The sequence below is a fragment of the Phyllobates terribilis genome, unplaced genomic scaffold (assembly GCF_046119375.1).
Source record: "Phyllobates terribilis strain yellow unplaced genomic scaffold, ASM4611937v1 Scaffold_4__5_contigs__length_816908805, whole genome shotgun sequence".
In the NCBI taxonomy this organism is placed as follows: domain Eukaryota; kingdom Metazoa; phylum Chordata; class Amphibia; order Anura; family Dendrobatidae; genus Phyllobates; species Phyllobates terribilis.
Window position 1 is genome coordinate 645,522,102 of NW_027362764.1, and position 24,040 is coordinate 645,546,141.

At 45.7% G+C, this 24,040-nt stretch overlaps 1 protein-coding gene across 1 annotated transcript in view; it reads right to left on the reverse strand.

Moving 5' to 3' along the window:
* PREX2 (phosphatidylinositol-3,4,5-trisphosphate dependent Rac exchange factor 2) overlaps positions 1–24,040 on the reverse strand; it is a 538,104-nt gene that overhangs the window by 321,290 nt on the left and 192,774 nt on the right. The window contains exons 10-11 of the mRNA XM_073679425.1: positions 8,682–8,826; positions 1,102–1,202 (exon numbers count right to left, since the gene is read on the reverse strand). Of these exons, the coding sequence (XP_073535526.1) occupies positions 1,102–1,202; positions 8,682–8,826 (246 nt within the window). The remainder of the gene's footprint in view (positions 1–1,101; positions 1,203–8,681; positions 8,827–24,040) is intronic.

Sequence of the window (24,040 nt, forward strand, 5' to 3'; positions counted from 1 at the left end):
AAAAAGACAGAACTAATTAAGATTTCAGATGAAACAAAATTGTGATTAGTTTCACATCAGTAGAGTGCACCAACCCCTAGATAAAAGCAATTACATTTCAATACATTTGTGTACCGCGTTCATTAAAACATCAGCCAAGCGGAAAAGAAAGCTCAACTAAAAGAATGAATGTATTAAATTGTAAACCAGCAACGCTCTTATGGAGGCAGCTCATAAAAACAAGCACGTCCTTTAGGAATGTGTACATCATTTTTGAGGTATGCAGCAAGTCATTAAAATGTTAGAAAGCTATTTTGTGAAAAGTTTATAACATCTGTTCCAATTGCGAAGACGCATTTTATATGTTGAATGTATTTACTCAGTAAGTCGTTTCATTCTTTTTATTGCTATAGATTTATACTTCTGTTTATCAGCACTTTCACACATTTTTTGGCATCACCACAAACACTATCTTTCCATTTCTTGATTTACCCGCCCCAACTAATGAAATTAATTCTTAAAATGGCAATGAGATCCATTGCAACAAGATCTATGAAAACTCTCAGTTGGCACAGAGGGTTCCCCAAGCGACCAGTGGACATATGTGGAAGTTGTAAAGACTTAAATGGAAACTGTCCCAAGAAAAAACACTATTCTTCTGCAGATATTGGGTTAATCTGCATGTTAATAGGGTTCTGAACCTGCTTGACGCCCACACTTAGACCCCCGCTGCTGAAAGGAAATTAACTTTATTACTTCTTCAGTCACGGGGGTGGTGCCAGCGCTGGTTCAGTCACCACTCTGTGCATTTTGAGCAGCAGCTGTAACTGCGACCCCCGGCACTGACTGACAGCCTACCCTAATGCTGAGCTGCTGTCAGTCAATTCCGGGGCACGGCGGGTTACTATTAGTGTTGAGCGAATTTGTTCGGCATTTCAAATTCGGGTTCGTGTTCGTGGTTCCGGCTTGTTCGCGACAAAAAATCGTCTCCGCCCATGAACATCACTGATTTGCCACGCTGTCACGCAGATGTTATAAGTTTTAATACATACATTTAAAGAAGAAATACTTGTTTTCTAACTTTAATATTAGGCAGAATGTGTTTTAGGATGCAAATGTTACCATGATGAATTATTCCATTCTCTAGTAAAGCTTGGCCAAGGTTAACACCTTCTTCAGGTTTGTGAATTTCTCCAATTTCCAGAAGCCACTCCACAAATTCACTGCAAGAAAATGGAAACAAATGAAGAAACAATTCCAGAAAGTATTCATTCTTCCCATTTACAACTGTGGGGGCATTTCTTATTAGTGACTACTATGAGATCAAGTGACTGCATACATTTACAAGCATTTTGTCAAGCGTTCCCAACTGTCTGTAAATTCCTGAACAGTTAAAAAAGTAAGGGACTTATTTTTTCCAATGTCAATTAAAAAAAAGGAAGTATTCTTGATTTTGTCTGAATCGGAAGAAAAAGCTTTTGCCCTTTTTGTGATGGTAATAACCCATATTTTACATTTCACTGCAAATACTGTAAATGATGATGTGCCAGGCCAGCTAATCAAACAAAATGGGATGTACAAATAGATTCTCGCCAACTCTACTCCTAAATATTCCACCATCACTTGTGAGAAATATTATTGAAAATGGAAGGATTTAGAAACTGCAGCAACAGTTACTGTTTCTGTGTGCATCCACATATCCGCCTCAGCTTCATTTAGTGCTACCTGCTCTGCTTATTTGTCTGCCATCCTGCATATTTGCAGTCCTGGTCCTCGTTGATCCATGTGTCATCTTTCAAGACCATTTCCACTTTTGCTGCTCACCCAGACCTTCAGCTTAGAGAAATAATTTCACCTGCTGAGCCCTTAACACCTTCACAGAAGAGTAGAAGCTATTATAGCTGCAAACATGGGACTTACTCCATAGTAATACCCTTGGACTTATAATAAGATGTCATAAAAACTCATGGAGGTGATGTGCATGTGTCTCAATACTTTTATCTATATTGTGATCCAAACCTACATTATACAATAAGTCAAGTAAGAATGTAACTATTGGTAGTGTGACAGTGTCAATGGTTTTATATGTGAGGGGAGATATGTGTCACTCAGGATGCTCTCCTGTGTGAACTAAGACCTACTTTATTTTTCTGCCAGCGTGTTATATGCTGGTAGGTTTACTCTGTTAAAGGGTGTGCGGTTTTATGGGAATGGCAAAGAGGGAGGGAAGCCATTCCCCCTACCTCCCCTCAGGGTGTGGCTGAGCAATGTGTAAAAGCTCAGTCCTTTTTTTTTTCTCTGGAGTGTGGTCTGGAGAGGGAAGTCTCCAGACAGTATTGTGGAAGCTGCAGAGCTTGTTACCTGTGCAGTTTATGCTATCGAGAGCGGGCGGAACCCGCTCACCTATGGACTGAGCTATACTTTGTTTTGTTTTCCCGTTTAACCCAGAGGGGTCTTGTTTATTTTTCCTGCGGAACCCTGCATGAGTTTATGCCAGATAATAAACCAGCAGAAAGGTAACCTGAAAACGTGTGTCCTGAGTCTGCCTCCGCGAGAGCCGAGCGAGTCGTCTTGCCACAGTTGGTGTGAGAGTGCGTGCAGGATTCCAGGAACACGTGTACCTGCCACAAAGACTGGTGGATGTCCTGGGTGAAGGCTGCCAGCCAGCCAGAGAAGTCCAGCAGCATGGAGGAGCTCATTAAGCACCTGGTCCAGAGCCAACAGAGCATGCAGCAGCAACACCTACAGAGCCAGCAGAGTATGCAGCAGGCCCAGCAGAGCATGCAGCAGCAGCACCAGGAGACGACCAAACTGTTGCTTCAGCAAATCCAGTTGCAGCAAAAGTCGCAGCAGCAGCACCAGCAACAGCAGATACAACTTTTTGCGGACGCCATCCAGAGCAGGGCGGCCGCCACACCCTCAGGGCCGACTGATGATTCTCACGTCAGGAAGGCGGTAAGGCGGGCCATGCAGAAGATGACCCCTGGGGATGATGTAGAAGCATTTCTGACTGTTTTTGAGAGGGTGGCTGATCGGGAGAGACTTCCACCAGCACAGTGGGCAGAGGTTCTGGCGCCATATTTATCGGGTGAACCCCAGAAGGCGTATTTTGACTTGGCGCTGCAAGATGCTAAGGAGTATCCCAAACTAAAGACAGAGATCTTAGCACGTCTGGGAGTAAATATGGCGGTGAGAGCCCAACGAGTTCATCACTGGGCGTATGCTGGCGACAAACCCCCTCGCTCGCAGATGTTTGACCTCCTGCATCTTGTTCAGAAGTGGCTACAACAGGAGTCCTCCACTCCGGCCCAGATGGTTGTGCGGGTGGTGATTGACAGATTCATGCATTCCCTTCCCAAGCCAGTACAGACCTGGGTTGCCCAGGGTGATCCCCAGAACGCAGATGACTTCATCGGCCTAGTAGAGAGGTACCAGGTAGTTGAGAGATCTCTTGGGAAACCGGATACAGTCACTTCTCCCTACTGGGATACCCAAAAGGGGGTGGGTTCAGCACGGAAGGGGTCTAAAGCCACCACTGGGGGACGTCCCACTCCCACTGAAGGTGCCGTTAGAACGGTTGGTAAAGATATAGTTTGTTGGCGGTGTCACCACCCTGGACATGTAGCCGCCAGGTGTTAAATATCCCCTGAGCCTATGGACTGCAGCCTAGGCAGACGGGTCTCCTATTATGCCTATCCAGCCTGTAGCGTGGACTGTCGACCCGGCGAAGGGCCGCAAGCGTGTGCAGTGTCCATTAATGGAGTAAAAGTGCTTGGGCTGTTGGACTCCGGGAGTCTGGTGATCTTGATCAGAGCAACCCTTCCACACCAGTTGATCCCTTCCAAAACCCTGGGCGTTCGGTGCATCAATGGTGACGCCAAGGACTATCCCATGGCCACAGTGACAGTAGGGAAAGAATGTGGTGCCCAGTCCCATGAAGTCAGGGTAGTGAAGGACCTGATACACCCCGTCATATTGGGCCGTGATTTTTCCTTATTCTGGGACTTGTGGGGGAAGGGAACCGGACTAAGTAGCATGGGGAAAAGCCAGGTCCTTGAAGAAGAGCCCCCGACGAAGTCTCAGATGGAGGAGTTCCCACTGTGCGTCCTTGTCGGTGACGAGGGTGAGACGGTGACCGAGGAGGCCGACCTCCCTGCGTTAGATATGTCCAGAGAGAACTTTGGGACTGCTCAAGTTCGAGACCTGACCTTAAAAGGGGCGTTCGACCAGGTTATTATATGTAATGGGGTTGCCCAAGTGCCAGGGGCCGACACCAGACTCCCCCACTTTGCAGTTCAGGGGGAGTTGCTATATCGGGTGGCCAAACTGAGGGTCGGTGAGATAGTGGAACAGCTGTTAGTGCCGGGGCCATACAGACGGCGGGTGCTAGATATGGCACATTCACATGTTCTGGGGGGACACCTAGGGGTCGGGAAAACTCAGGAGAGGATACTGAGAAGGTTTTATTAGCCAGGGTGTAATCGAGAAGTTCAAAACTATTGTAGGTCCTGCCCCACCTACCAAATAACCGCTCCCTCCTCCCACTTCCGTAGCCCCTTAGTCCCACTACCTGTGATAGAGGTTCTCTTGGAAAGGATTGCCATGGACCTCGTGGGCCCCTTAGTTAAATCAGCTCGGGGCCACCAATATATCCTGGTCGTCATGGACTATGCGACCCGATACCCTGAAACGGTTCCCCTAAGGAACTCGTCCAGTAAAAAAGTATAGCCCGAGAGCTGGTCCATATTTTTGCTCAGACAGGTCTGCCAAAAGAGATTCTGACAGACCAAGGAACCCCCTTCATGAGCAAGGTGATGAAGGAGCTTTGCAGAATCCTTCAGATAACTCAGCTTCGGACCTCGGTTTATCATCCACAGACGGATGGCCTAGTGGAACGCTTCAACAAGACCTTAAAGGCGATGCTCAAGAAGGTCGTGGAAAAGGATGGGCGAGACTGGGACTACCTGCTCCCATTTCTGCTTTTCTCAGTCACAAAAGTTCCTCAAGCCTCCACTGGCTTCTCTCCATTTGAGCTCCTATATGGGCCGCATCCAAGAGGTCTCCTAGACATCGCCAAGGAAACTTGGGAGGCTGAAGTCACGCCACACCGGAGTATCATCAAACATGTCGCCCAGTTTCAGGAGAGAATGTCAAAGGTGATGCCCATCGTGAAGGAACATCTCCTCCAGGCGCAGGAAGCCCAGGCGAGGGTCTATAACCGGTCTGCGAGACTAAGACAGTTCCAGCCCGGGGACCGTGTTTTGGTGCTGATCCTTACCATCGAGAGCAAGTTCCTCGCCAAATGGCAAGGTCCATACGAGGTGGTGGAGAAAGTCAGCGAGGTTAATTATAAAGTCCACCAGCCTGGCCGAAGAAAGCCGCATCAAATAGATCACGTAAATTTGCTCAAGCTGTGGCGGGACCGTGAACCTGTGGAAACTCCTTGCCTGGGAGCCACACCAGAAGGCAAGGTGGAGGAGGTCACTATTGCAGAGACTCTATCACCGGCCCAGAAGCAACAGTGTCGAGAATTACTACAGCGGAATTGGGAGCTGTTCTCAGAGTTGCCGGGGCATACTCAAGTGGTAGAGCATGACGTGCTGACAGAGCCGCACGTATGAGTGAATCTGAAGCCGTATCGGATTCCGGAAGCACGCCGGGAGGTGATCTCGGCTGAGGCGAAGAGGATGTTAGACCTCGGGGTAATAGAGGAGTCAAAGAGTGGGTGGTCGAGCCCAATCGTCCTCGTGCTGAAACCCAATGGAGAGTGGAGGTTTTGTAATGACTACCGCCGGCTGAATGAGGTATCCAAGTGTGACGCGTACCAGATGCCCCGCGTCGACGAACTCATCGAGAGGCTTGGACCGGCAAGGTACATCACCACTCTTGACCTGACGAAGGGCTACTGGCAGATCCCCATGTCCCAGATGGCTAAGGAGAAGCCGACTTTCTCAACACCTGATGGGTGTTTTCAATACACACGGATGCCGTTCGGACTACAGGGGGCCCCAGCCACGTTCCAGAGGGCTATGGATCGGATCCTAGCCCCACATAAGAAGTATGCCGCAGCCTACCTCGACGACATTGTGGTCTTTAGCCCAGACTGGGCTAGTCACCTACCTAAACTACAGGCCATTCTGGAGGCGCTAAGGAAGGCAGGATTTACCATAAATCCGAGAAAGTGTGCCATCGGAAAAGAGGAGGTCAAGTACCTGGGCTATGTTGTTGGGAGAGGCGAAATAAAGCTGCAAATCAAGAAAGTGGAGGCAATTCAAACCTGGCCGCAACCACTCTCGAAGAAGCAGGTGAAAGCATTCCTGGGAATGGTGGGATACTACCGGCAGTTTATCCCGAATTTCGCCATGATTGCCGCGCCACTAACGGATCTTCTAAAAGGCACCAAATCAACTATGGTGAAATGGACGGAAGAAAAGGAGACCGCGTTTCAACAGTTGAAGCTAACACTGTGCAAGCAGCCGGTTCTGGTCGCGCCAGACTTCAAGAAAGAATTTGTGGTCCAGACAGACGCTTCAGATGTTAGTCTAGGAGCCGTACTCTCCCAAGAGATAAATGGGGAAGAACATCCCATTCTCTATCTAAGCCAAAAGCTGTCCTCCAGCGAGAAGAACTACGCCATAATAGAGAAAGAGTGTTTAGCCATAAAATGGGCCGTGGATACACTGAAATATTACCTACTAGGCCAGAAGTTTAAATTATGCTCCTATAAACATGACATGAAAACTCTATTTTAATATATAACATTTATTAATAGAATGAATAAAATCACATAAAAAAATTACAAGAAAGAAAGGGAAGGGAACCACATAGAAGAGAAGGTCAGGCCCAGGGATATATATAATTAATGCAGTTAGAACGTTAACCCATAAACACCATGTATTTTAGTGGCCTATCATGGGCACTATTCATAACAGTACAACACTTTTCCACATGATAAATCGTTACATGAAATGGCTCTTGTGGAGAGATGAGGAGAAAGTGTATACCTATAAAGTGCATATGCATAAAGTGCTAAGTGCCTGGCGTATATAGCCCCACTCTCCACCTCTCTCCACAGACCCACAACATTAAATATTATTAAAGTACTAGATAGTCATGAGAAAAAATTGAGTTAAAGAAATTAGCATCAGTTGCCCGGTCATATTACATATCATTGTCCTAGTGACATATAGAAAAAGATGAAATGAGGGTATATAGTAGAAATGATACTAACCCCTGAGTGCTGACCTGATCCATCTCGGAAGTTTAAATTAGTATCAGACCATGCCCCGTTGAGATGGTTGAGAGAGAAGAGGGGTAAAAATGCCAGGGTAACTAGATGGTTCCTAGAGCTTCAATATTTTAACTTTCACGTGGAGCATAGGCCCGGGAGGTTACATGGGAATGCAGATGCCCTCTCTAGGATTCCCTGCCTGGTGTCAGAAGGTGCCCAAACCCCCGGCTTTGGGCAGAGGGGGGGAATATGAGACAGTGTCACTGGTTTCATATGTGAGGGGAGGTATGTGTCACTCAGGATGCTCTCCTGTGTGAACTAAGACCTACTTTATTTTTCTGCCAGCGTGTTATATGCTGGTAGGTTTACTCTGTTAAAGGGTGTGCGGTTTTATGGGAATGGCAAAGAGGGCGGGACGCCATTCCCCCTACCTCCCCTCAGGGTGTGGCTGAGCAATGTGTAAAAGCTCAGTCCTTTTTTTTTTCTCTGGAGTGTGGTCTGGAGAGGGAAGTCTCCAGACAGTATTGTGGAAGCTGCAGAGCTTGTTACCTGTGCAGTTTATGCTATCGAGAGTGGGCGGAACCCGCTCACCTATGGACTGAGCTATACTTTATTTTGTTTTCCCGTTTAACCCAGAGGGGTCTTGTTTATTTTTCCAGCAGAACCCTGCATGAGTTTATGCCAGATAATAAACCAGCAGAAAGGTAACCTGAGCACGTGTGTCCTGAGTGTGCCTCCGGGAGAGCCGAGCGAGTCGTCTTGCCACAGTAGTTTAAAAAACATTGTCTGATGATTATGTCCAACAGGGATGTTCATCGTTTCATTGCACAGCATGTATGTGTCACAATGAGCATCGTTGATGTTTCCAGATCATAACCAAAAAAACACTAATTTTTACAGTGATGCAAGCTATGATTGGAGATCTTGCATGGCATGCATAGCTACCACTCCATTTCAATGGGGCAATTCAGACACCTTTCTAGGGATTGGAAGAGGTCAGTTATTAAACCCCCAGCAATACACAAGTTAATCACATATCCTAACTTTCCAAGTCGTCCTTTAAAATTATTTACATTAGACGGAATTTCTTGTGATTATTGATTAAAAGAAAATTTCACCCAAAATGAAGAATGTTCTTTTGAATTAACTTTTCTGAAATTAAGTATCAACTGCATCAACTAACATTTTAAGTGAAGCTAACCTACAACCAACATAAAACTATTACAGTTGCACTTTGTATTGTCACTTTTGCAACTATGGCCCCATCAAAACAAATTAACTTTGTAAGTAAATATAACATAATTGTGAAAAAGCTACTAATGCTTTACCTTGAGATTCACTGATATATGGTCTTTTTTTACATTTAAGTAGAAAGCCTCTATTTTTGTTATGTAAACATAATTACACAATAACAATGATATATAACAACAAGGTATAACAAATAGGTTGTGATTAATTATTATATGCTTACCTGCCAAGAAAACACTTTGGGATCGTTGTAAGTTTCTTTTTTCTGTCTTTGATTAGATTTCCTTGTTTACACATCATTTTATAAAGTTTTTCTCCTTGTTCTGATATCATCATCCAGGTATCCTGTTCCATACCTAGTGTTAAACCTGTGGCAATCATAAGTTATTATTTTTTTTAGAATTATTACCTTATCTAAATTAGTGCATTTATGAGAGTCATTTGATGGCTGAATACAGTCTACTTCACTATTCTCAACATTAGAGATGAGCGTTGTTCTACTCGAACTGTTCGCCAATCTCAAATTCGAGCTGTTTTGGGCGGTGTTCGAGCCAGTCGGCGAACACGAACAATTTGAGAAAAATTCGGCTGTTCGAGGTTATGTTCGATAACTGTTCGTGCACCAAAATCATAACTGGATTTTTTCTCAGTAATGATGAAAATTAATGTTAATACGCAGTTTGAGTGTACAGCGGGGCGGGGGGAGGGGCAGGGGATGGATCTCTGCAGGAACAATGAAGATCTCCATTTTTTTTTCTCTTTCCCGCATTTGCAGTGGGGAGGTGCAATCTGTCAGCCTATCAGCAGCGCACACACGGAGCGAAGTGCTTTTTTTCACACAAGCAAGGGCATGTGTGATTGGCAGTGTATGTCACATGTCCTTGCCCTATAAGACCAAGCCATTTTCCCCGTCGCCACCATTTTCTCACTGCTGCAGCTGCGTGTTAGACGGCACCGCTGTTGCTGTGTGCGCTATACCTTGTTAATTTCAAGCCAATTTTCGCACAAATATACAGATAGCTTGGGAGTAGGGAATAGTTGTGATTGCAGTCCTTTTAAGGACAAGGTTACAGCATTTCCTACGACTTTTATCAGGCAGGTCTGTGCTCTTAAATAGATAGATTGTGGGAGTAAAGACTAATTGTAATTGGAGTCCTTTTCAGGACTAGGTTACATCAGTTCCTATCAGTTTTTGCCAGGCAGGTCTGTGCCAGTGCTGTGCAAGTTTTTTTCACAGCATTTGGCTGAATCTAGCAAAGCTAATCCTTTTTGGCCTATTGCAGAGTGTGTTAGTCAGTGGAGTAGCCTATCTGTGTTGCAAGATATACCACCTGTGTATAGAATACCAATTTTTTTACTGCACCTAGTGAAGTAAAATCTTTTGGGCATAGCATCATTCTATTAGTCCATCTATACTGACCTCCATCAGGTTGCAAACTGAATATAATTTTTTTCTGCATCTAGCTCTGAAAAAATATTTGGGCTTCTAGCGGTGTGTGGGACTTGGTCTATTAGTCCATCTATACTGACCTCCATCAGGTTGCAAATTAAAAATAATTTTTTTCTGCATCTAGCTCTGAAAAAATATTTGGGCTTCTAGCAGTGTGTGGGACTTGGTCTATTAGTCCATCTATACTGACCTCCATCAGGTTGCAAATTAAAAATAATTTTTTTCTGCATCTAGCTCTGAAAAAATATTTGGGCTTTTAGCGGTGTGTGGGACTTGGTCTATTAGTCCATCTATACTGACCTCCATCAGGTTGCAAATTAAAAATAATTTTTTTCTGCATCTAGCTCTGAAAAAATATTTGGGCTTCTAGCAGTGTGTGGGACTTGGTCTATTAGTCCATCTATACTGACCTCCATCAGGTTGCAAATTAAAAATAATTTTTTTCTGCATCTAGCTCTGAAAAAATATTTGGGCTTCTAGCAGTGTGTGGGACTTGGTCTATTAGTCCATCTATACTGACCTCCATCAGGTTGCAAATTAAAAATAATTTTTTTCTTCATTTATCTCTGAAAAAATATTTGGGCTTCTAGCAGCGTGTGGGACTTGTTCTATTAGTCCATCTATACTGACCTCCATCAGGTTGCAAATTAAAAATAATTTTTTTCTGCATCTAGCTCTGAAAAAATATTTGGGCTTCTAGCAGTGTGTGGGACGTGGTCTATTAGTCCATCTATACTGACCTCCATCAGGTTGCAAATTGAATAAAAAAATTTTCTGCATCTAGCTCTGAAAAAATATTTGGGCTTCTAGCAGTGTGTGGGACTTGGTCTATTAGTCCATCTATACTGACCTCCATCAGGTTGCAAATTGAATAAAAAAAATTTCTGCATCTAGCTCTGAAAAAATATTTGGGCTTCTAGCGGTGTGTGGGACTTGGTCTATTAGTCCATCTATACTGACCTCCATCAGGTTGCAAATTAAAAATAATTTTTTTCTGCATCTAGCTCTGAAAAAATATTTGGGCTTCTAGCAGTGTGTGGGACTTGGTCTATTAGTCCATCTATACTGACCTCCATCAGGTTGCAAATTAAAAATAATTTTTTTCTTCATTTATCTCTGAAAAAATATTTGGGCTTCTAGCAGCGTGTGGGACTTGTTCTATTAGTCCATCTATACTGACCTCCATCAGGTTGCAAATTAAAAATAATTTTTTTCTGCATCTAGCTCTGAAAAAATATTTGGGCTTCTAGCAGTGTGTGGGACTTGGTCTATTAGTCCATCTATACTGACCTCCATCAGGTTGCAAATTAAAAATATTTTTTTTCTGCATCTAGCTCTGAAAAAATATTTGGGCTTCTAGCAGTGTGTGGGACTTGGTCTATTAGTCCATCTATACTGACCTCCATCAGGTTGCAAATTGAATAAAAAAATTTTCTGCATCTAGCTCTGAAAAAATATTTGGGCTTCTAGCAGTGTGTGGGACTTGGTCTATTAGTCCATCTATACTGACCTCCATCAGGTTGCAAATTGAATAAAAAAATTTTCTGCATCTAGCTCTGAAAAAATATTTGGGCTTCTAGCGGTGTGTGGGACTTGGTCTATTAGTCCATCTATACTGACCTCCATCAGGTTGCAAATTAAAAATAATTTTTTTCTGCATCTAGCTCTGAAAAAATATTTGGGCTTCTAGCAGTGTGTGGGACTTGGTCTATTAGTCCATCTATACTGACCTCCATCAGGTTGCAAATTAAAAATAATTTTTTTCTTCATTTATCTCTGAAAAAATATTTGGGCTTCTAGCAGCGTGTGGGACTTGTTCTATTAGTCCATCTATACTGACCTCCATCAGGTTGCAAATTAAAAATAATTTTTTTCTGCATCTAGCTCTGAAAAAATATTTGGGCTTCTAGCAGTGTGTGGGACTTGGTCTATTAGTCCATCTATACTGACCTCCATCAGGTTGCAAATTAAAAATAATTTTTTTCTGCATCTAGCTCTGAAAAAATATTTGGGCTTCTAGCGGTGTGTGGGACTTGGTCTATTAGTCCATCTATACTGACCTCCATCAGGTTGCAAATTAAAAATAATTTTTTTCTGCATCTAGCTCTGAAAAAATATTTGGGCTTCTAGCAGTGTGTGGGACTTGGTCTATTAGTCCATCTATACTGACCTCCATCAGGTTGCAAATTAAAAATAATTTTTTTCTGCATCTAGCTCTGAAAAAATATTTGGGCTTCTAGCAGTGTGTGGGACTTGGTCTATTAGTCCATCTATACTGACCTCCATCAGGTTGCAAATTAAAAATAATTTTTTTCTTCATTTATCTCTGAAAAAATATTTGGGCTTCTAGCAGCGTTTGGGACTTGTGCTATTAGTCCATCTATACTGACCTCCATCAGGTTGCAAATTAAAAATAATTTTTTTCTGCATCTAGCCCAGCCAATAGTTTTGGCCTAATACCACAGTTTGGCCACTCAGCTCTGCTCGGTTACCATCCATTGTTTTTTTGTGCAAACAACTCCAGAGTTGTGAATTAGTTAACCACCAAAATGAGTGGAAAAAGGCCTGCTGCTGGTGGAAAGGGGAATAGGCGTGTTGGGAAGGGGAAAAAAGGTTGTGTCCGTGGGGTAGGTGCAGAAGAAAGACCATCTTCCAGCCAAACTAAAATGTCTACTTCTTTTAGCGGACAATGTGATAAGATCCCTTTCTTACGGCCACGCCAATCGCTACAAATTCCAGATGAGGCACAAAAACAGCAGGTGCTTCAACGGATATCAAGTGCTCCTTTAAGTGGGCTCTCCTCCACATCAACTTCAACATCACAAATACTCCAGTCCTCAAAGGTGTCACCCAAATCGCACTTGCTTCCTCACAGCTCCCAAATCTCCAGCTGCCCGTCTGAGTATGAGGTAGAACAGATGGTTGAGTCTGCAGAGCTGTTTACTCATACTATAGCCTGGGAATCAGAGGTCGACTCCAGCGCTTCTGTGAATCCAGACGAGGAAATGATCTGCACTGATGCCCAGAATCTTTATGAGTCGGATCCAGGACCAGACGCAGAAGGTTCTGACCATAATGTAGACCCTCATTCCCAAACTGTAACTCCTGTTGGTGGAGACAATGAGGAAGACGATGATAAGACTCAAATACCTGATTGGAGCGACAACTTTATTTTTTTGTCAGGGCAGGAACAGGTTGGCTCTGAGGACGACGGGTGTGATAACGCACAGGGTGATGATGATGAGGTCGGAGATCCCACTTACTGTCAACCCACAGTCAGCCAAGAGATGAGGTCAGCAGAGGAGGTGGAGGAAGATGCTAGTGACGACGAGGTCAGGTTGCGCCTTCCTGGACAGAGACGTAGTACTGGAAGCACGTCAACAACTGCATCCTCAAACACAACTCTGCCTCTCACCACAAGTCGTGGTGGCTCTTCAGGTCGCATGGGTGCTAAGCCTTGCATAGCCTGGGCATTTTTTCAGATCGATAAAGATGACCCAACTCGTGTTATCTGTAACATTTGTCAGCAAAAGCTAAGTAGAGGCCAAAAAATACATAGTTTGAGTACTTCATGCATGAACCGGCACATGGACATGAAGCATAAGTTGCAGTGGGAAGCTCAGTGTGCTACAATGCGGTCTAGCCGGCCGGGCCAATCACCGTCTGCCATATCTTGTGCATCCACGGCCTCTTCATCCTCTGTGACTGGGGGGACAGCAGTCACACCTGTTTTGGGGCGCAGACCTGCCACCTCTTTACCCGCAACAGCCAGCGTGATTGGCAGGTCATCATTTTCTTTGGAGGTGGTAACACCAGCTGGTGTTGAGCGCTGTCCGACATCGATAGCACCACCTTTGGATCAAGGCAACCTAACATGTCCGCCTGCATCTTCCTCACAGACCGGCAGTTTGCCGGGGACACCCTTATCAACCCCGTCTAAGCACAATAGCCAGCCCTCGGTCCCTCAGATGTGGACAAGTAAAAGACCATTTCCTCCTAGCCATGAGAAAGCTAAGAGGTTGAATTTCACCATCTGCAAGCTCTTGGCTACAGAAATGCTGCCTTTCCGCCTGGTGGACACAGAGGATTTTCGAGACCTTATGTCCGTCGCAGTGCCCCAGTACCAGATGTCCAGTCGGCACTACTTCTCAAAGAAAGGTGTGCCTGCGCTCCACCAGCATGTCGCACACAACATCACCGCTTCTTTGAGAAACTCTGTGTGTGACAGGGTGCATTTCACCACAGACACTTGGACGAGTAGGCATGGACAGGGGCGTTACATGTCGCTGACTGGGCACTGGGTAACTATGGTGACAGCAGGACAAGGGGCTGCTGTCCAAGTCTTGCCGTCCCCACGAGTTGTGCGTCAATCCTCTTTATGTCAAAGTTCCTCCACTGCTTCTGCTTCCTCAACCTCCTCTCGGTCTTCCACCTGCACCCAAAGCCTGTCTGGTCATGCCACAAGCTTTCTAACTGCGCAGAAGGGATCCTGCACACCTCCTTACTATGCTGGCAGTAGGGCTCAACGTCATCAGGCGGTTTTTACATTGAAATGTCTGGGAAATGTGAGTCACACAGCTGAGGAGTTGTGGTCAGCTCTGGAGAACCAATTTCATGAATGGTTGTCTCCACTGGACCTGAAACCAGGGAAGGCCGTGTGCGACAATGCTGCAAACCTGGGTGCGGCCCTTCGCCGGGGCAATGTCACACACGTGCCTTGTATGGCTCACGTGTTGAACCTGGTTGTCCAGCAATTTTTAGCCCACTATCCCAGACTAGATGGCCTTCTGCAGAGGGCACGGTCGCTGTGTGCTCACTTCCGCCGTTCGCATCCCGCAGCTCAGCGACTTACATCTCTACAGAAGTCGTTGGGCCTGCCACTTCACCGGCTAAAATGCGATGTGCCTACCCAGTGGAATTCAACTCTGCACATGTTGCAGCGATTGTGGCAGCACCGACAAGCCCTGGTGCAATACGTTCTGACGTATAGCCTGGGCCAACGAGATTCAGAGGTGGGGCAAATCACGCTGGAGGAGTGGTCTCAGATCAGGAACCTATGCACCCTTCTGCACAGTTTTGAAATGGCGACGAAGATGTTTAGTGCTGACGATGCCATTATCAGCATGACTATTCCGGTGATTTACATGCTGGAGCACATGTTAAACAGAATTCGGAGTCAGGTGGTGGCACAAGAGGAGGTGGAGGAAGTAGAGGAGGAGGAGTTGTATGCGGAAGGGCTAACATCTGCAAGGTCCAGACGGTCGGCAGCACCAAGGCGGCAGGCATGTGAGGGTGGGGGAGATGGTTTTACCAGGGCGCATGGTAGCAGCCAAACTAGTGAGGAAGGTGCAGGAGCCCAGGAAGAAGTGGAGGACGAACTGATGGAAGACTCATCAGATGAGGGAGACCTTGATCACATTTCTGTTGTGCGAGGTTGGGGGGAGAGGACAGAGGAAGGAAGCATGATTGTTACCTCGCCACCAACACAACAGGGACTTGGTGCTCCTGGATGCGCAACACACATGAGTGCCTTCTTGCTGCACTACCTGCAACATGACCCTCGAATTGTGAGAATTAGAAATAATCCTGACTACTGGGTTGCCACACTGTTAGATCCCCGGTACAAAAGTAAATTTGCAGAAATTATTCCTGCCATAGAAAGGGATGCACGCATGCAGGAGTATCAGCAGAGACTGTTGCAGAATCTTACATGTGCTTTTCCACAAAATACCAGTGGTGCACGTAGTGAATCTCACAGTTCCAACTTGCCAACCGTGGGACCGTCAAGTGTTCAGCACTCAAACCGTAACAGAACCACAGTATCTGCTGGTAACATCAATTTTGCGGAATCATTTCACCACTTTTTTAGCCCATCCTTTGCAAGGCCACAGGAGACAAGAAGTCTGACACATAGTCAACGCCTAGAGACGATGGTACAGGAGTATCTCCAAGTAAACATTGAAGCCACGACTGTGTCACTGGACCCTTGCTCTTTTTGGGCTTCCAATCTGGATAAATGGCCGGAGCTAGCCACTTACGCCTTGGAGATCTTGTCATGCCCCGCAGCCAGCGTTCTGTCTGAACGTGTGTTCAGCGCTGCTGGTGGTGTGCTGACAGATAAGCGCACGCGGCTCTCCACTGATAATGTAGACAGACTCACGTTCATAAAGATGAACAAATCATGGATCCGAAACGACTTTTCTACCCCTGTGTCATCCTGGGGAGAGTAAAAGCTTGATGATTGGTTAAAATCACCCTACCAACCGTTTTAAGCTTTCAAATTACTAATCATGTTTATCTGTATCTTGACTGGAAAATAATTTGGGCTTTGTAGCAGTGTGCAGCACTGATCCTATTAGGCCATCTATAATAAGCTTCACCAGATTTAAAATTAAAAATAATTTTTAGCTGCATCTAGCCCGGAAAATAATTTTGGGGCTCCGAGATGCGCAAGACACATAAGTGCCTTCTTGCTGCACTACCTGCAGCATGACCCTCATATTGTCAGAATTCGAAGTAATCATGACTACTGGGTTGCCACACTCTTAGATCCCCCAAACTTTTCGATCAACCTTTTCATTTTAATAAAGACCAAAAAAATGGTCATTTTTGAAATTATAAGCATTAGCAGGTTGTTAGAAACTGAAATCAAACAGTTTTCAACTCAAAACTTTATTCTAGGTGATGTTACATTTTCACATAGGACCCCTTGTTCGAAAGGAGCTTCTGAACTCTCTCGTCCATTGAATTTGTCAGGTTTTGGATGGTTTCTGCTTCAATTGTTTTGCATGAGGACAGAATACCCTCCCAGAGCTGTTGCTTAGATGTGAACTGCCTCCCGCCATCATAGACACTCCTTTTAATGATGCTCCAAAGGTTCTGAATGGGGTAGAGGTCAGGGGAGCATGGGGGTCACACCATAAGTTTGTCCCCTTTTATGCCCATATCAGCCAGAGATGCAGATGTTTTATGTGCAGCATGAGATGGTGCATTATCATGCAGAAAAATGATCTTGCTGTGAAATACACGGTTCTTCTTCTTGAACCATGGCAGGAAGTGCTGTTTGAGAAAATCCACATACATTATGGAGTTCATCTTTAGCGCCTTCAGGGATCCTAAAGGGGCCGACAATCTCTCTCCCCATGATTCCAGCCCAAAACATTACTCCACCTCCTCCTTGTTGGCGCTGTAGCCGTGTTTGCGTGGGGTGTCCATCAACCAGCCATCCTCCACTCCATTCATCTGGACCATCGAGCGCTGCACGGCACTCATCCGTGAACAAAACAGTTTTGAAATCAGTCTTCATGTAATGTTTGGCCCACTGGAGCCGTTTCTGCTTGTGTGAAGTGGATAGAGGAGGTCGACAGGATGGCATATGCACAGCTGCAAACCTCTGAAGGACCCTGCATCTTGTTGTTCGGGGGACGTTGGAGGCACAAGCAGCTTCAAAAACTTGTCTGCTGCTATGACAAGGCTTTTTTGCCGCTGCTGTTTCAACCTGACGTAATTGCCTGTAGGAAAGAGTCCTCAATTTGCCCTTATCAGCACGCACACGTGTGTACTGTGAATCAGCTACATACTTCTTGATTGCCAAGACACTTCATCCTGATCATCGCACAATGTTGATTGTAGTCATGCCTTGACCTAAACACTCCACAATTTGTTGCTTCTCAGCAGCCGACACATCCTTTTTCTTTCCCATTTTGGCAGAAAATGTAGGCTGCTTAATAATGTGAGAGAGCCTTCTTAAGTAGTCTTGCCTTTCATTGGACACACCTGCCAAACTAATTAGCACAGGTGTCTGCAATTGCTTACAGTGATATAAAGAGCCCTGACACACATCACCATCAATGAGTTTAACTGACAAACAAACAAATTCTTCCCTTATCACTCCTAAACACTTTTTGCATAATAATTTGGAACGCGGTGTACATGTGCTTTTCCACAAAACACCAGTGGTTCACGTAGTGAATCTTACAGTTCTAACTTGCCAACCGTGGTCTGTATGGAATTGTTCAATAAAGGGCCCAAAATTAAGATAACATAGATGGGAGAGGTCTCTATGAATAGGAATTCCTAAGTATTTGATACCCTGTGAGGGCCAGGCAAAGGGAAAGTTGGACTGGATGGAATCCTATATGGATTTAGGGAGGGAGACATCGAGGGCCTCAGACTTCGCTGCATTGATTTTAAAATTTTACCATGTAACAAAGTGATCTATTTCAGCCATAACAGCAGGGATGGATATATGTGATTGAGTGATATATACTAGGACATCATCAGCAAATAGAGAGCACTTGTACTCGGTGCCTCCCACCTCAATCCACCTAATATTGGGGTTATGGCGAATTGATGAGAGCAGGTGCTCCGTCACTAGGATGTATAAGAGAGGGGACAGAGGACATCCGTGCCTTGTCCCATTGGTGATTGTGAAAGGTGATGAAAATGTTCTGACGCACCCCCTGGGCCTTGGGACACCCGGAGCCGGACCCTTTTTGGTGGATGCTGGTGGTTGTAGTCTTCGTGGCGGCGATCCGGTTCCGTGGCTCAGGGCGGTCAAACCAGTGGCGGAACTATTTATGTGGTTTTGATGTTTAAATGTCCGACTACGCCACCCGTGGATTGCGGTCAGAGTGAACCGCCACTACAGGGCAGACCGCTAAGGCTGGTGTTGTGGGTGCAGCAGAGCGTAGCATAACTCCCCACGGGAGGAGTATAGCCTCAGGGCAGTGTATGCGGAGGATGGGGGTGATGGTGCAGGGCAGCAGCAGTAACGACACGGAGTCAGTGATGCAGTTCAGGGCCTTTACTCACAGTTCTTATTATCCAGACCACGTCTGCAGGTAACGGCTGCCCACGTCGTACTGTGCTCACCAGGTGAGGGGCTCAGACAACTCCCAGATAACTTTGGAGCGCTTCACAGGACCCCCTTTGTGTGTCCTTTGTCTGGCCTTTCTTACCAACACTTCTGTCCGGCTGCCTCGGGCCTCCTCTTGGTAAACTTGGCGCCAGTTTCCCTGACCCTATGTGGTGCCTTCCTAGCGGGTGGAGCAAGGGGCTGCGCCACATAAAATGTCAGAGCCTCCGGTTTCTAGCTGAGGGTCGTTTCCTGCCTCCACTAGTTCGGGGACCGGTCTCCCCCTTTGGCCTGACCCCTCCACGCAGGTGGATTCGGGCGTGCGGTGGCGACTCGCCCGTCCGCACCCCTGGGATCCCTTCATTCCTCGTTCCTGGAGCCTTCTCCGCTCCTCTTCCTTCCTTCTCCCTCTTGCAGGCCTGGGCCTCTGTTACTAGGCCCGCCTCCGGAGCAGAGCTCATGCAGAGCCCCTGCTCCCTGCCACTTCTGCTCAGACTTCTCTGCACTGAACTAAGATGGTGCCCACCTTTTATACTCCCTTCTCAATGCACCCAGGAACTGCTTCCTCCCTGCTCCTGCACTGCAGGGTTCCCCTTCCTCAGTGTTCCCTCCCCCCACTCCAGCCAGGGACAGGGACTGTCGTGCCCATCTCAGGGGCATATTGGTCGCCCTGCCCCACGGCAATGTGGTGTAATGCATGCAGGTGTCGGGTCCTGATCCACACTCCATCCTTATCTGAGAGTGAGATATCACACCTCTGGGTGAGGTGCAATACGTCTGTAGCAACCGAGCCCTCGGTGCTACAGTTCCATTTATCTTCAGCCTAGGTGACGTATTGTGATACAGGGCCGTGATTTTGGCTATAAAAGGGTCCCCTAGACCCCTACCCCAAGCTTTTTAAGAGAATCATATATGGCGTGCCAGGAGACTCTATGGAATGCTTTCTCAGCATCCAACGAGAGTATCTACTTACAAATTTTTAACTGCATCTAGCCCAGGAAATACTTTGTGCCTAGTAGCAGTGTCTGCTAGTCAGCGGATTATCCCGGCTGTTAAGCAAGCTACACCACCTGTAGTTTGGACACTTAATTTTTTCAAAGGAAATGCTTCGGGACCACGGGATACTTAGTGAAGAGCATCAGGAGGCACCCCAAGGCATAGGGGCTGGGACTGGCACTAGGATGCCTTGCGGTGGACAGCCGAGCTCGATCCTTATAAAAGCTTTTTAACTGCAGCAGCTTTAGTGGACGCTACTGGAGCTGGAATTACGCGGCTGCTGGCATGAGACTTGCCCTCCAATAGATCCTTGTAAATGGATTTAAAGTGTATTCATTCAAATTAGAGGGACAATTTAAATTAAAAAGCTTAGAGCTGCCTCCACCACAGGGGGGCTCTCTCGACCCACCAGCGGACAGGCACCAGTATTGGGAGAGGGGGGCTGGCCGTCAGGGTTCACCGCGGCTCTGGCACAAACCCGGCGACACGGAGGTGGCACGGGCAGGAGCGGACTGGCCGTCTCGGCTTCTCACTTTTTGGATTTTAGAAGGGCATGACATGCCTATATCTGTGTCTCCCCCTCCTTTTACTCCTCCACCTCTTTTCTTTTCGCATGACTATATGTACTTGTCACTTTTCCATGTGTTAGTTGTGTCTTCTGAGCAGTTTGTCAGCTTTTGGACACCTTTGAAGGTGTTTTCTATGTGTTTCTATGTGTTTTTGTTTGCCTGCCATTGGTTTTAACGGTGTTCGAAGGTGTTCGACGAACAGTTCGACGAACAGTTCGGCGAACACACGGGTGTTCGACGAACCGAACCGAACTCGAACACTACGGGGGTGGCTCAACACTACTCAACATCTTACTTTGGCAAAAGGCTTATTACAAGTAATAATAATAATAATAATAGTAAAGCTCTTGCAGACAGACCCTTAAAGAAGCACTCCCATGAATGTTTTTATCCTCTTAATATACTGCAGTCACATTATAAGGCTATGTTCACACGCTGCATTTTTGCTGCATTTTTATGCAAATTTGTGAAAATTATAAGCTGCGTTTTACAGTACCAGCAAAAACTATTAGAGTTCAGAAATCTCATGCACACACATTGTTTTTTTTTTCCTGACTGAATTGGAAAACTGCTGTGTTTTTGAAAACTGCAGCATGTCACTTCTTTCAGCATTTTGCACCATTTTTTCACCTATAGAAAGCAATGAGTAAGTGCAAAAACACTGGGAACAGGTTTTGCTGCGTTTTTAGTGAAAAAAAGCTGCTGCAGCAGTATGTGAAACCCATTTATTTTTGTGATGTTCCCAAGTTTATACCATAATATCTTGGTCTCATCACCTGAGAATGGCAGTTTAGGATTACTACTGTTTAATTAGTGATTTGTGATTTGTGTAAAGTAAACATTGACCAACCAAGGTGTGAAATTAAACAGTGTCCTATAAACTCAATGCCCTGCCAATGTCTTAGGTAAACTATCCCTGACCAATTCTCCTCCCCCCACTGTTACCTTTGTAATTGTGTATTTTTTCCTGAATTCGTATGAACTTTTTTTGTTCAAAATAGTCACTATTTTTTCAGATATAAAAATCATTTTCCACTAAATAATTTGATTAAATTGCCCTTTTTTTTCTAAAAATGGTTTTAGAGTTTCACATATGTGTTGCATTGGTGACCCTTGTTCATGATTCTGTCGTGGAAGCAAAGCGGAAGTTTGGGATCCTGAATAATGCAGCAAAAAACGCAGCAAAACCTGCTTGTTTTAAGCAGCTTCTTTACTGCCAAGAAGGCAGATTTTGCTTGCATAAAAAAACAGCAAAAACGCAATGTGTGAACATAGCCTTATATACCACTGTGTACTTATAATTGCTCACTTTTCCTTTCTACCCAGTTAATTCTTCTCTCTTCACTGCTCTATGTAGAAACAGGAAGTTTCTCTTCCCTGCATTTATTCTCCCTCTCTTCAACTCCTGCCCCATCTGCTCCCCTTCCCCCCTATCAGGGACTTTAGCAGTGACTTATGCCTCATACAGGGAAAATTGACCTCCTGTTTCTACATAGAGCTTAGAAGGATTTAACTACTCAGTTTTTAATCACGTGATGTTATAGACCTAATGGAAAAGAGAAGAATTATCTGGCAATTGTAAGTACACAGTGCTATATAATATGATGACTGCAGTATATTAAGAGGCTAAACATTTTGATGGGAGTGTTTCTTTAATAGCAGCACGCGGTAGTGTATTTTGGAGTTGTCTGCCACCTCCTATAACTATATTTTAGATTCTCTATATTGGATTAAATATGAAACATAATAACTAATGCATCTAATATGAGAAAGCTACTGCACTTATTATCAAGGCAAAAACCCTCATCAAAGGGAAGGTAATGTAATTAATTGAACCTACTTAGATGCTTTAATTATTAAATTGACAATAGTGATGAGCGAGCATGCTCGCTACTGCTCGGTGCTCGCCCGAGCATCCCACTGCTCGAGATGCTGGGCGCTCGCCGAGTATTTCCAGGTTGCTCGGGCGGGAACTCGGGTCCCCTCCCTGCATGTTTGGCGCTCTTTAGAGAGCCAATGAACACGCAGTGATTGCCTGCCATGCACTGTAATGTCGTAGCCATGTGGGTTGTGGGCATTACAGTGATTGGCGGGCCGCACAGCATCATAAGGTTTATATCAGACCTGGCGCCGCCATGCTAGTCACAGTCACTCCAGATCAGACAGTGTAGGGAGAGCTGCTGCTGTGTCAGGGAGAGATTTGATGATGTATTAGGTAGTGTAGGGAGAAAACAAGTACATTACACATATCCATCTTAACAAACAGTCCTTCTGAGGACTAATCCATCTGCAGAAATATCAGGCAGGCAGGGTGTATAGGCAGGCAGTGTATATAGCAGACTGTAGTGCATATAGCACAAGAGGCTCCATTCCAATTCTGCCTTCTGCTGCTGTTAGATATTTCTATACAAAGGCCCAGGTCTCAGGGGACAGGAATACTGTTCTTTGGATCTTATTCCTCATTATTTGCTTAAAAATCAATCCAGAGAACACCAATTTTTCTGCGCCATTTGCTTGTTGGCACTGCAGAATACAGCTAGGTCCCTTCCATATTAGAGCGCTAGAAATCCAGCTATTCAAAACTGTGTTTTCTCCGTCAAACGGATCACATATACGTTGTCAGAAAATACTGCCATTTCTGGCCTCCATTAAAAATTTCCTTTAGTGTGTCATTGAAGCAATTCACCGCAGTTTGCTGTTCAAACTACTTACCTAAAGGCCAGGTATTTAAAACTGTGTTTTCTCTATCACACGGATCACATATAAGTTCGCTCCAAACTCAGTCATTTGTAGTGAGCGTGGAAGATATTGTCCTCCATTTAAAATGGGCAAGGCACGTGGCAAGGGACGGGGAACTGGATGTAATGGTAAAGGTGCACGCAGAGGCCGAGGACAAGGCCGTGGGCAAGCCAAAATTGTGCCACAACAAACACCCACATCTTCTCGCCTGACCTTCCTGTCCCAATTTCTAGGGGACCGCAGCACACCACTATTGAACCCAGAGCAGTGTCAAAAGGTTGTTGGTTGGATAGCGGATAATGATTCCAGTCATTTAGCCACCACCACGACCCTGTCTTCCACACGGTCAAGTCTCAGTAGCCGGGAGTCTGGACCGCATATTCTTCACCCTGATCCTCCTTCCTCCCACCATGCTGAGTACCCAGAGACAACTGATCCCACACTTGGACACTCTGAAGAGCTGTTCACTTTTCCATTTATAGATTCGGGCCTCTCGCCCGGTTCACTTGAAGCGGGGCAAGAGGAGATCGCGTGTAGCGATGCCCAAATATTTGAGCAGCCACGGCCACATGAAGGCGATGGTGAGAAAGTGTCACAAGAGGTGGACGATGATGAGACATAATTGCCAGAAAGTCAGGAGGAGGACCAGGGTGCGTAAGTGGAAGACGAGGTGGTGGATGATATAGTATCTGACCCAACCTGGCAGGAGGACATGCAGAGTGAGGACAGCAGCACACAGGGGGAGGGAGGCAGAGCACCCCAACAGACAGGAAGAAGCAGTGTGGTGGCCGCAGACAGAAGGCAGGCAACCGTTCCCCGTAACACCAACACGAAGGAAGTTGCCAGTACAACTGTTAGGTCTTCCCGAGTCTGGTTGTTTTTTAAAGACTCTACCAATGACGCCAAAAAGGCCATTTGCACCACCAGCCAGACCAGCATCAGCAGGGGTGGCAAAACGACCAGCCTGACCA